Source organism: Erigeron canadensis, chromosome 1 (genome assembly GCF_010389155.1).
Source record: "Erigeron canadensis isolate Cc75 chromosome 1, C_canadensis_v1, whole genome shotgun sequence".
Classification (NCBI taxonomy): Eukaryota; Viridiplantae; Streptophyta; class Magnoliopsida; order Asterales; family Asteraceae; genus Erigeron; species Erigeron canadensis.
In genome coordinates this window covers 8,116,016-8,130,019 of record NC_057761.1, presented here as the reverse complement: position 1 = coordinate 8,130,019, position 14,004 = coordinate 8,116,016, and the positions used below count along the sequence as shown (strand labels likewise).

The window sequence follows — 14,004 nt, the reverse complement described above, 5'->3', positions numbered from 1 at the left end:
AAATGGGAACTTGTAAACATAGTGGATGATAGCATAGCCTTATGATTTCGGATCGTAAACTCAGATTTTTGGAGTCATCATGTTATAGTGATAGGAGTTTGATGTGTTAAATCGAGTAATAAAATTTATAAACACGAATTTCGAAAAGGCTGACTACAACACACTTACAGGAAATGAACCTGATCGCATGCAGTATAGTAAATTCGGTAAACCCGTAGTCGAACACAAGGACTTTTGTAAGCAATTGTTCAAATGAAATGATTCAAATAAAGGGGGGGGGGGTTGTGGTCGAATTACCACGTTGCAAATAGTTAGTAAAAGAGTTAATAATCTCTCAGGATTAATCGAAAAGAGGAGTTGTTGTATTAAACAACTAGATTATAACCCGCGTAAAACGCGGAAAAATCATATAAGAAATAATATATTTATACATATTTAAAGCTAACATAATAGAAAAAAACATTAAAGGTTTAAAAAATCGGAAGAATAAAAAACAAAAAAAACAATTACACAAACTAACAATGAAAACATAAATACCTTTCTATATCTTTATTTGCTTAAAAGAAACTATAAATCAGACATTTTATTTTTTATTTGATCACCTTTAAGTATATATATAACATAGTTATAAAAAAATCTATGAATATTAGTATTATTATGTTAGAAAGTAAATATATATTAGTCAATTCTTGGGATAAATTACACCAAGTAACAAATATAGTATATAACACGAAATCATGGTTCTAGTGACAACTATTATATCATCATACACAAAAATATATTCTTTTATAATATCATTCTCCAAACTATAAAAATTCTCATATGTGAATATATTTTTTTTAGAAATTTTTGGATATTATTATTCTGAAGAAAAGTTTGATAAATAAAAAGTTAGATAGATAAAAAAAAAGTGTAATTAATATTGTGTTTTAATTTAATCAAATTATCTGAAGTTGCAGGACTGATATCATAATTTTTTAAAAATTTAACCAAAGATGATGTAAGCAATATGATTTAAGGGTGGAAAATAAAAATGAAAAGGGATAAAGTCATCAAAGTGTAACATACTTTTACAAAATAGTCATTTAATGTAACCTACATTTTTTTAGGTCATTTAGGTCACTATACATTTTAAATTTAACATAAAGTATAACCTACTTTCAAAAAATGGTCACTTTATATAATCTACTTTATTTTTAGTCGTTTAAGTCATTGTACTATTAAAATTTGTCACCAAAGTATAATACATTTTCATTCAATGGTCCTCGATACTTAAATTAACTAAACAAAATATACGATAATATTTAAATACTTAGATTATTGTCTCGCGTAATACGCGAGTGAATATATATAATTTATATAATATTACTGCATTATAAAAAAAAACATACGTTAACACTCATATACTACATGTTGTAAAAAAAAATGTATATCTATACTATATTATAAAGCAGATTTTCCCTAAATTTTCAACATTGAACTTGAAATTTTCAATATTGATTTTAAGTACTTTCCCAAAATGTCTCTACTATCTATTCTATATTTATCTAAAATAACTATAATACTCTTTCCCTCTCTTCAAATCGCAACCAATCATCTTTTTTTTTTCTCTCCTCCATAAATCATTTATTCCTTCAATTCATTCAAAATCTTTTATCTCAAAAACCGTACATCGATAAATTATAAAAATTGTATGGGTGTTCTTAAAATTTCATACTCTTTCATTAGATATGTCATTCGATATACTTTCGACAAATTTTTAAATCCGAGGGCGGAGCCCGTACGGCTAAGACATTTGACTATCATACTCTATGACATATCAACTCCTATAACCTATCATACTCTATGACCTAGGTATCACTCCACCATCTCACCGCCGCAACGTGCGGGTACTTGCTCTCGTTATGATAACAACAATTTTTTTGTTAATTATGTAAGTCACCATAAAATTTACGTTATTATTACATAAAATGGTTTAAAATATTATTAACCTTTATAAAGTCTTACCATTATTTACTTTCATAGTACTCTCAATTTTTAAGTTCATTCCATTTTCAACTTCATGAGCTTAGTTTGTAAACAATAGTAAAAACTAAATGAAAGTGTACCACCTCAATCGCTTTCATAGTAATCATCGAGTTGGTTAGACTAAAACTTGCAATAGTGTGACTCAAATCAATATGTTAGATACTCATACAAACTTCAATGTTATAAAAATTAAATATATAATCAATCAGCACAATAGATAAAAATATAATAAATATATAAAACACAATGTTTCTATGAGTGTTTTAAAATTTGAAACATTTTATGTTGTTTAAAAGAATATCAACAACCATAATTTAAATTTACATATTTAAAATTTATCTTACTTTGTAAATATCATAAACAATCCATATATTTAACATTACGCTTTTTAAATTTTCATATAAAAATAAATATTACTACATACTTCATTTAAATATAATTAACGCTTTATAGCTTCTAATGATTATTAATAAGTAGATTATTAAAATAAATCTTCACGGAAAATTTTTTTAAAACTTTTAAATGTTTCAGTTGATGATATTAATTTAACCCATATAATAATTCATATTCACATTTTAAAGAATATATTACTCAGTATATCACCAATATATCAAAATAACTTGTCAACTTCTATATTAAAACAAACTTTCATATATATTTATTATTTAATATTTAATAAATATGAACCAGGGTTGACTGCTTGTTATCGAAAAAAATAAAATTTTTAATTATCTATCAATTACATAAAGGTTTGATTTATTATATAAAGAACTGAAGATATATGTTCTTTTGTATTATTCGAACAATTTTTTTTTTCCTGTAAATGTCAAATTTCTAACTTACATCCTATTACTTTTTTAAACTTTAAATAATAATAATAGTAAGAGTTTATAAATCAAACTAAATTAAAAAGAAAAACTAATATTAATAAGAATCGTATAAAATATAGGCTCACAAAAAAACTTTAAATATTAATTATATATCGTTACCAAGGTTGAGTAAGTCTCTAATCGTTCCTAGGTCGGTTGATAAGCGATTTGAGAGGTACGGTAAGTACTCGGGGTCAAAGTGGCCAAGTCGGGGAGTACTCGGAGTAATCGGCCTACTCGACACCGTACCTTGTAGCGAGTACTCGGAGAGTACTCGACTCCACTCAGTGAGTTTTACAACATTAATCGTTACAAAAAAACTTTAAACTTTAATGCATATGATAAAGAATGTTCATAGTGTATCTTTTTTACAAAAAAAAAAAATCAACGGTATAATATATATAGTCATTCCGTACATCGTTTAAGTATCAAAAATAGTAATAAATACACGTAATACGGCACATGTCAATTTATAAAAGCTTTAATCCTGTTTTAGTTTATTGTTAGATAGATTGCATTAGCCACAAATATTCCTATAGCAAAAGGAATTTTTTTTATCGCATCCTTAGCAACAGTTACAGTTTGCAAAGAAGACCTATACGATAAAGCAAGCAGTTCATCCTCACTCGCCCAACAAAACATAAATTCAAATTAGATTTGCTATACCACACAAAACCATGTTTTACTATAAATCTATTTTTTTTAAGTCGGTGAACATCTTTTTATAATTCTATGATATATTTATATGAATATAAAATTTAATTATTTAAAGTAAAAGGACTAATGTTGTGCTTATTTAATAATAAATTTGGTAATGTCATTATTTTGATCCAAGTGTTATAAATAAAAGTTTGAAATCGGTTCTTGCTTCTCCACAAAAGAATTTAGGATCTTGTTATGATATATATATATATATATATAGATACTGGTGTGGTACCAGATGTTACCGTCAAGACTAATTTTAACTAATTTATTCTTTTATAAAAGTGCTACAAAACTTATTACAATTCAACGAAAATAACTAAAACATAATTACAATCCATTGAAAAATAATACAAAATAGCTATTACATAATAAAATATAAATTTTAAAGTTTATAAAAAAAATTTGAAGTATCATAAAAAAAATTTTAAAACAAAAACATGAAAAAATCGGTTTTACAGTACCGTAAGTAACGGAAAATACCGGCGGGTAATGAACAGTAAAAATACCGAAAAAAGTATCAGGTTATATATAAACTAATTTTATCAATAAAATAATAATTTTTTTTTTGGTATTTTCAAAAGTCATAAATTAGTTTTATTTTTATCAATAAATTAGAATATGAAAAGTTTTTGGAAGAAACTTTATACGTAGTATACAACAAAGATACATTATGAATATTCTTTATCATATGCATTAAATTTTTCTAATGATATATAATTAATATTTAAAGTTTTTTTTAGCCCATATTTTATACGATTCTTATTAATTAATATCGTGTAAAATATGGGTTCACAAAATAACTTTAAATATTAGTTATATATCATTAGAAAAATTTAATGCATATGATAAAGAATGTTCATAGTGTATTTTTTTTACAAAAAAATATATACAGTAAAACCTCTATAAGTTAATATTTGATAAATTAATAACCTTGATAAAACTAATAATTTGTTCGATCCTAACTTGGGATCAGTACAAAATTAGACCTCAATCAATAAAATAATTTTGATGGTCATACATGAACCTCTTTAAATTAATTTTTATTAATTTATCGATATAATAATATCTCGACAAATTAATAAAAAACCACAGTCCCAACATTATTAATTTATAGAGGTTTTACTGTATAGTCATTATGTACATCGTTTGAGTATCAAAAATAGTAATAAATACACGTAATACGCCACATGTCGATTTATAAAAGCCTTAATCATGTTTTAGTTTATTGGTAGATAAATTGCATTAGCCACAAATATTCCTATAGCAAAAGGAATTTTTTTTATCTACAAAACATAAATTCAATTAGATTTGCTATACCGCACAAAACCATATTGACTATAAATCTAATTTTTTTTAAGTCGGTTAGCATCTATCTATAATTCTATGATATATTTATATGAATATAAAGTTTAATTATTTAAAGTAAAAAGACTAATGTTGTGCTTACTTAATAATAAATTTGGTAATGTCATTATTTTGATCCAAGGGTTATAAATAAAAGCTTGAAATCGGTTCTTGCTTATCCACAAAAAAATTTAAGACTTTGTCATTATATATATATATACACTAGGTCTTTTACCCGCACGATGTGCGTTAATTAAAATATCGTAAAACCGGTCAATACAAACATTAAACAACATGAGTTGAATCTGGACTCGACTACATACGTTATAAAGAAAGATTATAACATATTTTCAATAAAATACATAGCAACAATGAACTCAAAAAATATCTCAATATGTCTTATTGTATGTATGTCAAAATGGTAATCGATTTTTATAAATGATTATAAATCAACAAAAAAACAACCAATTACATACATAAAAATCTAAAAACAACCCAATACTTATTTTATAAAGTTAGATAAATAAAATTTCTAATTCTAATATACACTGTATTATACGTAGGTCCATGTTTCAATAATCAAAGTAGCTATCGATGATGCATTTAATTACACGTGATCTTCAATTTTGGTTAGAAAAAAAACCAAATTTTAGCTAAAATAAATAGATTTTAATACCTATATGGCATTAGAAATTAGGTAAGTCATTACTTTTTAATATTTAAAATAAATTTATTTTAAGAATAAAGAAATATTATCAAAAAATATATGGAGATGCCACATAAGATTTATCCTATGTGGCAATGTTATAAGATAACTTTTAGTTGAAGATGTCTTAGAATCGTTCGGATTCTTACTGTTTTAATAATTATATAGATATATAGGTAGATATTGGTGTAGTACTTGATGTTACCGTCAAGACTAATTTTAACTAATTTATTTTTTTATAAAAATGCTACAAAACTTATTACAATTCAACGAAAATAACTAAGACATAATTACAATCCATTAAAAACAATACCAAATAGCTATTACATAATAAAATATAAAATTTAAAGTTTATAAACAAAAAAAATTGAAGTATCATAAAAAAGGTTTAGAAACAAAAACATGAAAAAATCGGTTTTACAATACCGTAAGTAACAGAAAATACCGGCGGTAATGAACATTAAAAATACCGGAAAATGTATCAGGTTATATATAAACTAATTTTATCAATAAACTAATAATTTCTTTTTTGTTGGTATTTTCATAAGTCATAAATTAGTTTAGTTTTATCAATAAATTAGAATAAGAAAAGTTTTTGGAAGAAACTTTATACGTAGTATACAATATTAATTAACTGATAATATTAGATTAATAAAATATTATGGTAGTATTAAAGGAAACATAACTTATAATAGATTGTAGGGAGAAAAACAAAAACACACACATGTTTTTATTTATTTAATATTTAATTTAACACATAAGGTTATATTTTGTATAAATTTATAAATTATAAGGACTAATATCGTGTTAACCTAATAATCAATTTGGTAATAGTACAATTATATTGATCTAAGGGTTGTGATTAAAAGTTTGAGCTCATCTAACGGTCATTGTTTCTTCATTAGATAATTTAGGACCTTGTTATATATATATTGGTAGATAATTTAAAGGTCACTCATCTTGATTTTGCTCAACAACATGTTCGGATTGCATATGAAATGAAGTTCAAACTCAATTTAGTTGATTAAATAACCGAGCCTCAAATTAAGCAACAACCTCGTACCCGTCAAGTTAATAACTTCTTTGACTCTCTTGTGTAAATTAGTTCCATTACAAAGACCGGTACCCCAAAACATCTTCTATAACTTAGCTAGTTCAACAATGGTTTTGGTTATTAAGATAACAATTACATCTACCGATTGTACCAAACCGTTAACACATTTACTCCTATTATCATTGAATGGTTATCTACCGTACCCGTCATAGATCCAACACGTTTGTACCCAAAAAATTGAAATAATATATATGCGAACAATAATTACCATTAAAGACACATATAAATCAGCAACCAATTCAAGATAAATGAAAAGGAATAAATATACTAAGATCACGATATAACGTTAAATATAATCAACTTTGAATTATTAAAAAGTATGTAATCCTTACATATCGTTTTACTCCATCAATATGGATGAAAGGACGATTAGCCACTCATATTGAAAAGATAAAACACACAATAATATATGAAAACATATTGTACCGAATGTAGAAATCGTTCCAAGAAAGATGAATAATCAAATACGGAATGATGAAATTACTCCAATCGCGATCTTAATCTTCCAATATGATTCTTTAGATGAAAAACCCTTAAAAGATGCTAAAAAACGACTGGAGAAAGTGAGGTAGGTTTTTATGAATGTTCTTGCAAGCTATTTATATTTTCGAAAAATAATATCAAAATCGAAGCCAGACTGCATCACAGTTACAGATTGCGTCGCAGTTACAGACTGCGTCGCAGTCTTTCTTTGACTTTAACAATCGTTGACTTTCTCTTGGCTGTGTCTGGTCCCACTGCGTCGCAGTCTCACAACACTGCGAAGCAGTTTATTCCTCGAAACATATGGTTGCGTCGCAGTACGTTGATGCGTCGAACTATCTGTTGACTTTCGTTGACCATCTTTGACTTGCTTTGACCAGCTTCCGATATTCAGTCTCGTGCCTCGTAAAACGTCTGTAAGCACTCGTTTTACTCCAGAAATATCGTTTTCTCCCGATTAACGCCTAAGTACCTGTCAACACCCTGCAACACTAACAAATACCATAAACGTACGAAATATATACGAAAATGACTCTTGAACCATATAAAAACAACTAATTAAGCCTTGGGAAATGGGTATAAAACATGACATATCAGAGTTGAAGAATTGAGAAAGAAAAAGAGACAATTTTATTAATGAGAAAATGATCAATCGAATAAGGTCATAATGTGTTTTGTATTTATACGCCAAAAGTTAGAGCTTAATTCTAAGATTAACTAGAAAATTGAATCTATATACAATTAAAAAAATCTAATTTAATAAAAATAAATAAACTAAAAAGACACATGGATGGAGGATTACGCCACGTGCCGTTTCAAGAACATCTCAATTCTATTTTAGTAATTGATAGATAGATATATACGACAAATGTGTGAAAAAGTTAACACAAAGGGTTATACAAACTATTAGTTTTGTTTTTTTTTACCCTTTTAAGTTTTTATGTTTTATTTATATTAGATATATGTAAACATGAAGTTAACAACCACTTGACATACAGCAATGACATTTTTTTATTTATAAAAACTAAAACGAATACAACGACAAATATGTATTTGCACCCGGTTAGTTAATATAAGTAACTTGGATACTTGTGTTCATAATCATTGATAAGATAAGTCTTTTTGAGCTTGTCTTAATTTTTGATACCTTCTCAACAAATTTCAATTTCAATTTCCACTCAGAAATGACAAGCACAGATTTGGGAATGTTAATGGAGAACTACTTGAAACGTCTAATTGACTGCAAACATAGTCAATTGATTACAATGAGAATGGTACCCTCACGTTGCGACGGTGGTGGTGATATGACGGTGATGACGGCGATGGGTGGTATGGTGAGAGCAGCAGCTGTGGCTGTGGTTGTGGCTGTGGCAGTGGTGGCGGCGGAGGTGGGTGGTGGTGGCGTCGGTGCGGAGGCGACGAGTAGCTGGTTATCGATGTAATTTGATTTTAATGAAATGTTGAAACTTAAAATGTTAAACAAAGACTATTTGCTTTATAAAATCTACCAATATACTAAAATAGGATTGAGGATGTTTTTGAAACGACACGTGTCATTTTAATTTATGTATTTTATTAAATTTGTTTTTTCAGTTGTATATAGATTCAATTTCCTTATTAGACTTGAAATTAAACTCTAACTTTTGGCTTAAGAATAGAATACACATTATAACCTTATTTGATTGATCGTGATCCCATTAATAAAATTGTCTCTTAATCTTTCTCAATTTTTAAATCCTATTAGTTATATTAATTATAATAAATTACTAACAAAAATTTTCAAAAATTTAAGTTTATGATCCGGAATCAAATGCTTATAAGTTCCGATTTTGATGTGATTGTAAAGATTTAATGTAAATCCAAACTTTAACTAAACCTATATTATATTTATAATTAGTGTTTATTATAATTTAGTTTCAATAATTGGTTTACTTTAACCACAATTTATTTTATACGCACGACACATGCACGACACATGTATGAGGCATATTCTTTTTTTATATGAATGCCGTACATAGTACGTATATTATGACTAGTATAGTATATATTAATCCATTTGTACGAGCAAAAACACCTAAACTATACTGTTTTATGAGGAACCTGGCTACCTGATTGAATCATGTTTCAAAGATGAAGAACAACTCAATCAGCAGGTGGATATCAAAAACTGTAAGGAAAGTCTTACAGTTTTCGGAATGCGGTCCTAATGTTCTTGACTACTCTCTGATTTGTATATTATTTTGATGTGCGAGGGTGGATAACTGTTTCTCTAAGCATATTCAGAAAGAGATTTCTTAATGGGACTATTAACTTCACTAGGAAAATCAGATTACAAAGAGTTCAGTAAACAGAAACTCTCTGAAATGTTGTACCGGAGCCTAAAGGGCAGAAAGTATTAAATCATCATTGATGATATATGGAGTACCGAGGCATGGGACGATCTCAGATGCTACTTTCCAGATGATAAAAGAGCTAGTAGAATTGTGCTAACCACTCGTCTTACAGAAGTTGCTTTGCATGCTAGCCATAACGGTTTCACTCACCATCAACGATATCTAAGGAAGAAGTAAGTTGGGAGGAAGATTTTTAGAGGAGATGAATGCCCCAAAAGTTTGATTGATGCAGGGAAGCATATCGCTAGAAAGTGTCAAGGACTTCCACTAGCATTGGTAATCATAGCAGGACTCCTGGAAAAGGGGGAGATGAGCAGTCACAAACTCAAGACTTACTCGCTCTAACCTCCATCCAACCATCATTTCTTTCCTCCATCCAACTATTTTGAAGATCTATGTGACCTTTTGGCATCATAAATCCTTCAATACTTGGTACATTTGATTGTTGCCTTGTTGGTATATTAATCGGTGGAGTGGAATACATATGAGCTAAAACAGTACCTTCAATTATGTCACCCAACTTGTATTCTACTTTAAAGAATTCCCAGGACCGCATTTGCAAAGTTGATAAAACATGGTTGTCTCCAAATATGAACACAAGATAGCATGAATAGATACAATTAGGTAAAAACATGAATGGCCGAAGTCTACATGCGAAAAGATACCAATCATCAGTTGCAAGTTCTTTCACCTCTCTCAACCTGTTGCGGTATAAAGTTCCTATTAGTTGGAATTCTTGAAACAAAGATAGTAACTGTAGTATCATATAAAAGCTTACCTTGATTTGGATAGAGACAGAGTTTCCAGATTTCCATAGCTTGTATCTTTGCATAAGATATGCTTTGCTGGTAGTATCGAACATATCCCGCCATTTGATTTGCACAGTAAAAGCCACTAACAACCAAATAAATTCAAAAATATTAGTAGATTATAGATTATACAGTAGTACTTAACTATTCTATGTTTCAACACAATTTAAAGAAGGTATGAATTACCAATTTGCCACCATATGCAAGGAAACCCAAGCAAAGGAGATAAAGTTCCTTTTTGCTGGTGTAATGCAGATAATAAACATCTGATATCCCAATATATTGGTGATAGTCATTTGGCAACTTTTTCTCCCAGTCCAAATCATTGTCTATATCTTCTTCATCTTGTATCAAGTCACTCTTTATTCTTTTGATCTCTTTATGCTGCAAATTTAGATTAAAATGCAATATAGTATGATTTTAAATTGCAAATAGACAAAATAAACTAAATCTTAAATGTTCAGATAGATAAAAGTTATAAAACTTGCCATCTCTATAAGCTGAAATTCTATTCCTTGTGTCAAGAGACCAGATTCTAGAGGATTGTCGTAATACAGAAGCTCCTCTATCTCAATCTCAAAATCAGCATTCGGCCCTTGATTAACGAAAGTCCACATTTTGATCTTATACCAGTTGTCATGGACCAGTTCTGCATAATTTGCAGAATACACACTCGACTCTTCAACCTTCCATCTAAGAGTAATAAACCTTAAATGTTTTAGATCCTCATTGGGTTTTCTAGAGTATTTGAACACCAAATTAGCTGCATACATGGTATCAAGTGATAAAATGCTAGTTTTTATTTCACATCTAATTTCATGCCACTTCCCATAGAGATATTCCACTACAATGGGAAACCTAGAAATAAAATGACTCGAAGAGCAATGTTGGAACACCCAACAATGATCCTTCTCCTCGTTGAGCTCTACAAATCTTCTTGTTGATATAGGTACACATTTCGTTCCATCATTGTTTATCCATAAGAACTGCTCAGAAATAAAGCAAAATAGATATTCGACATAAACAATATTCATGAATGTAAAGAAAACATGTCATGACATATATAGAACTGTTAAAGATGATATTATCTTGTACAAATAGAAGCATTCAATGAACGGGCAATAAATGATGATGAAGTTTTATAGATGTTAAAAAACTTAGAACATCGTATACTTAAAAACCAAATTGTTATATCTTCTCTTTAGATGTGGCAAATGTTAGTGAAATGAAATGTAAATCAAAAAAGGAAATGGAATTAACCTTGTTGCCTTCATCAAAAAGAATTCCATTGTGAATAAGTGAGAAGAGTTCCCTTTTGATAGTGTAGATGGCATGTGGAATGTTGAACTTGATGATCAGCCCTTTCCACACTTTCCACACCGAAGGTAGCCTTGTCTCCCAGAAATCACCTTCGTCATCCGAGTCAAATTCATCCTTCTCGAATACCCCAAATTTTTTCTTCTCACATGTCTCCTATCAAATGAATATATGTAACTCTAACACATGATATTTATACTAAACAAAGACATTATTGTTGTAAGACAATTTCTCTTGTAGTCTTGAAAAATATGTCACACTAAAAACAATGAACTTACTTGATATCGTAGTGCAATTTCATGCTCGGAAAGAACTTGAGTCATTGATGGGCAATCTTCTCTCTCTGGCCCCAAACATTGATATGCGATGTTTGAGAATTTTTCCAAACAATTTGGCGAGATTTGTTCCTTTATACTAGTTTTTACTAGAGTATCTAGTTTATTATTTTCATACCGCATTCGTACCAATGTAATCAGATTATTGAGTAAACGATTATCTTGGATATCTTGTATGCAAATTCTTCCACAAAGAACTTCGAATAACACCACACCAAATGAATACACGTCTGATTCTTTTGACAATACCCCGGTTGCCATATAAATTGGATCAATATAACCCATGGTGCCTACAATCTGTTAAAAAAGATAGATATATTGATTACAACAGCTTAGGTTGGACGGAGCGCCCTGGGGAGGGGAGGTGGTCCGGTACCGGTTGGCACACCGGGCTGACCCCCGAGACCGGTAGGGTGGGGAGCGTTTTGGGGAGGGTTGTGCCGGTTGTGGTGCCGATTTTGTGACCGACCGTTGGCTCTGTTTTCACTTTTCTTTTTTTTTTTTCCTTTTCTTTTTAACTAAGCCGCCATATATATACATATATTTACTTATATATATATATATATATATATATATATATATAGGTTGCAGGTGGAGTAGTGGGAAGAAGATAGGCCACATATCTATCTATTTATATATAGAATATAATTACCAACTGATCTCGATGAATATAATAAGAAAGTAACTATTGCAATCAAATCCAAATCTTACTTACTTGGAAGACGATTAGCAGCAGCTCTCGATTAGATCTATTATTATTTTGTATTATCCTAAAACTCTCTTTCGATCTATTTGGTTGATTGATGATCTTTTCTTTTGGGTTTTGACTGTTTCAATCCGACTTGGAACCGAAATAGCAATCTCGATCACAGGGGTGGAACCAAAATTAAAATTGAAAATGACAGTGTGGCATAATTTTTTTTTCCACTGACTTTGTATCAGAACATAATTAAAAATAGCGTGTAGCACAATTTTTTCTCACTGACTTTGTATCGGTAGAAGATAATGATAACAACAATAATGATTAAATTCTCGAGATTTTTAACCATTTTTTAGAAATTCTTTTGGCTACTTTTAAAAGAAAGTTACATAAGACGGTGAAGAGTAGCCCGTTCCGTGCTTGAGTTTTGCCCGGAACATCCCGAAACGCCTTTCGAATGTCCCACCTCAGTCCCGGGGACGTTTTGCTCCCTTAATTCGCGTGCCCCATCCGATTTCGAACGCGTCTTGTGTTTTGGTTTATATATTCATTTTAAAAACCTACAAAAGGTTTTTTATTTTTATGATCAATGAATTTTTACCAATTAAAACAAAAAACCCAATAATGTCATGCCAAATACGAGTCCAAAACTTGTTAAGCCTTACCTAAATAGTTTGGAATAAAAGATTTGTTGACTTAATGTGATTTCTCTTGTAGGTTGAATTATGAATCATGGTTAGTCAATTTGATAGGATTCATTGTCGTTGAAACTCTTTTTTTTTTTGTATGATGTTGAATTGTGGAAGTCGCTTAAATAAAAAATGGGTTAATGATAAGATCATGAACACGAGTGTAAAGGATGCACATACTTTACATTCTATCCCTCAGACACATTTTATGTATCCCATTTTGAAGTAATAGGAAATGGGGATATATACAATTGGGTATTGCATAGTTATTTTCGGGGATACTTATGAATATTTATTAAACTTGAAAGTTGAATCTATAATTATATTGTTTAAGCCGTGCAAATGGTGAGTATTGTGAAACCCTAATAGAAAATACCAAAAACCGATTAGGCCATTACACAACTTGTTAAATTTGTAAAAATGGTGCTTAAATTCACCTAAAGCGATTAGGCCTTCATTAAGTTTGTGTCACCTAAATATTTAACATTTTAAATAGGTTTAAGTGTCCATTC

At 29.3% G+C, this 14,004-nt stretch overlaps 1 protein-coding gene across 3 annotated transcripts; it reads right to left on the bottom strand.

The window, feature by feature from the left end:
* Nucleotides 1–9,547: 9,547 nt before the first annotated feature.
* LOC122607439 lies at nt 9,548–13,315 on the bottom strand. Of its 3 annotated transcripts, none has more exons than XM_043780415.1 (7): nt 12,819–13,315; nt 12,047–12,400; nt 11,712–11,924; nt 10,940–11,437; nt 10,638–10,835; nt 10,421–10,536; nt 9,548–10,343 (listed from the first exon to the last, which is right to left on the bottom strand). In XM_043780415.1, exons 2-7 carry the CDS (start codon nt 12,386–12,388, stop codon nt 9,968–9,970), a joined length of 1,743 nt encoding a protein of 580 aa, XP_043636350.1. In that variant the 5' UTR covers nt 12,389–12,400; nt 12,819–13,315; the 3' UTR covers nt 9,548–9,967. The 3 variants fall into 3 exon arrangements, with proteins under 3 accessions (XP_043636350.1, XP_043636364.1, XP_043636357.1); XM_043780429.1 differs by having other exon boundaries at nt 11,712–11,921; XM_043780422.1 differs by lacking the exon at nt 12,819–13,315 and having other exon boundaries at nt 12,047–12,614.
* Nucleotides 13,316–14,004: the final 689 nt, after the last annotated feature.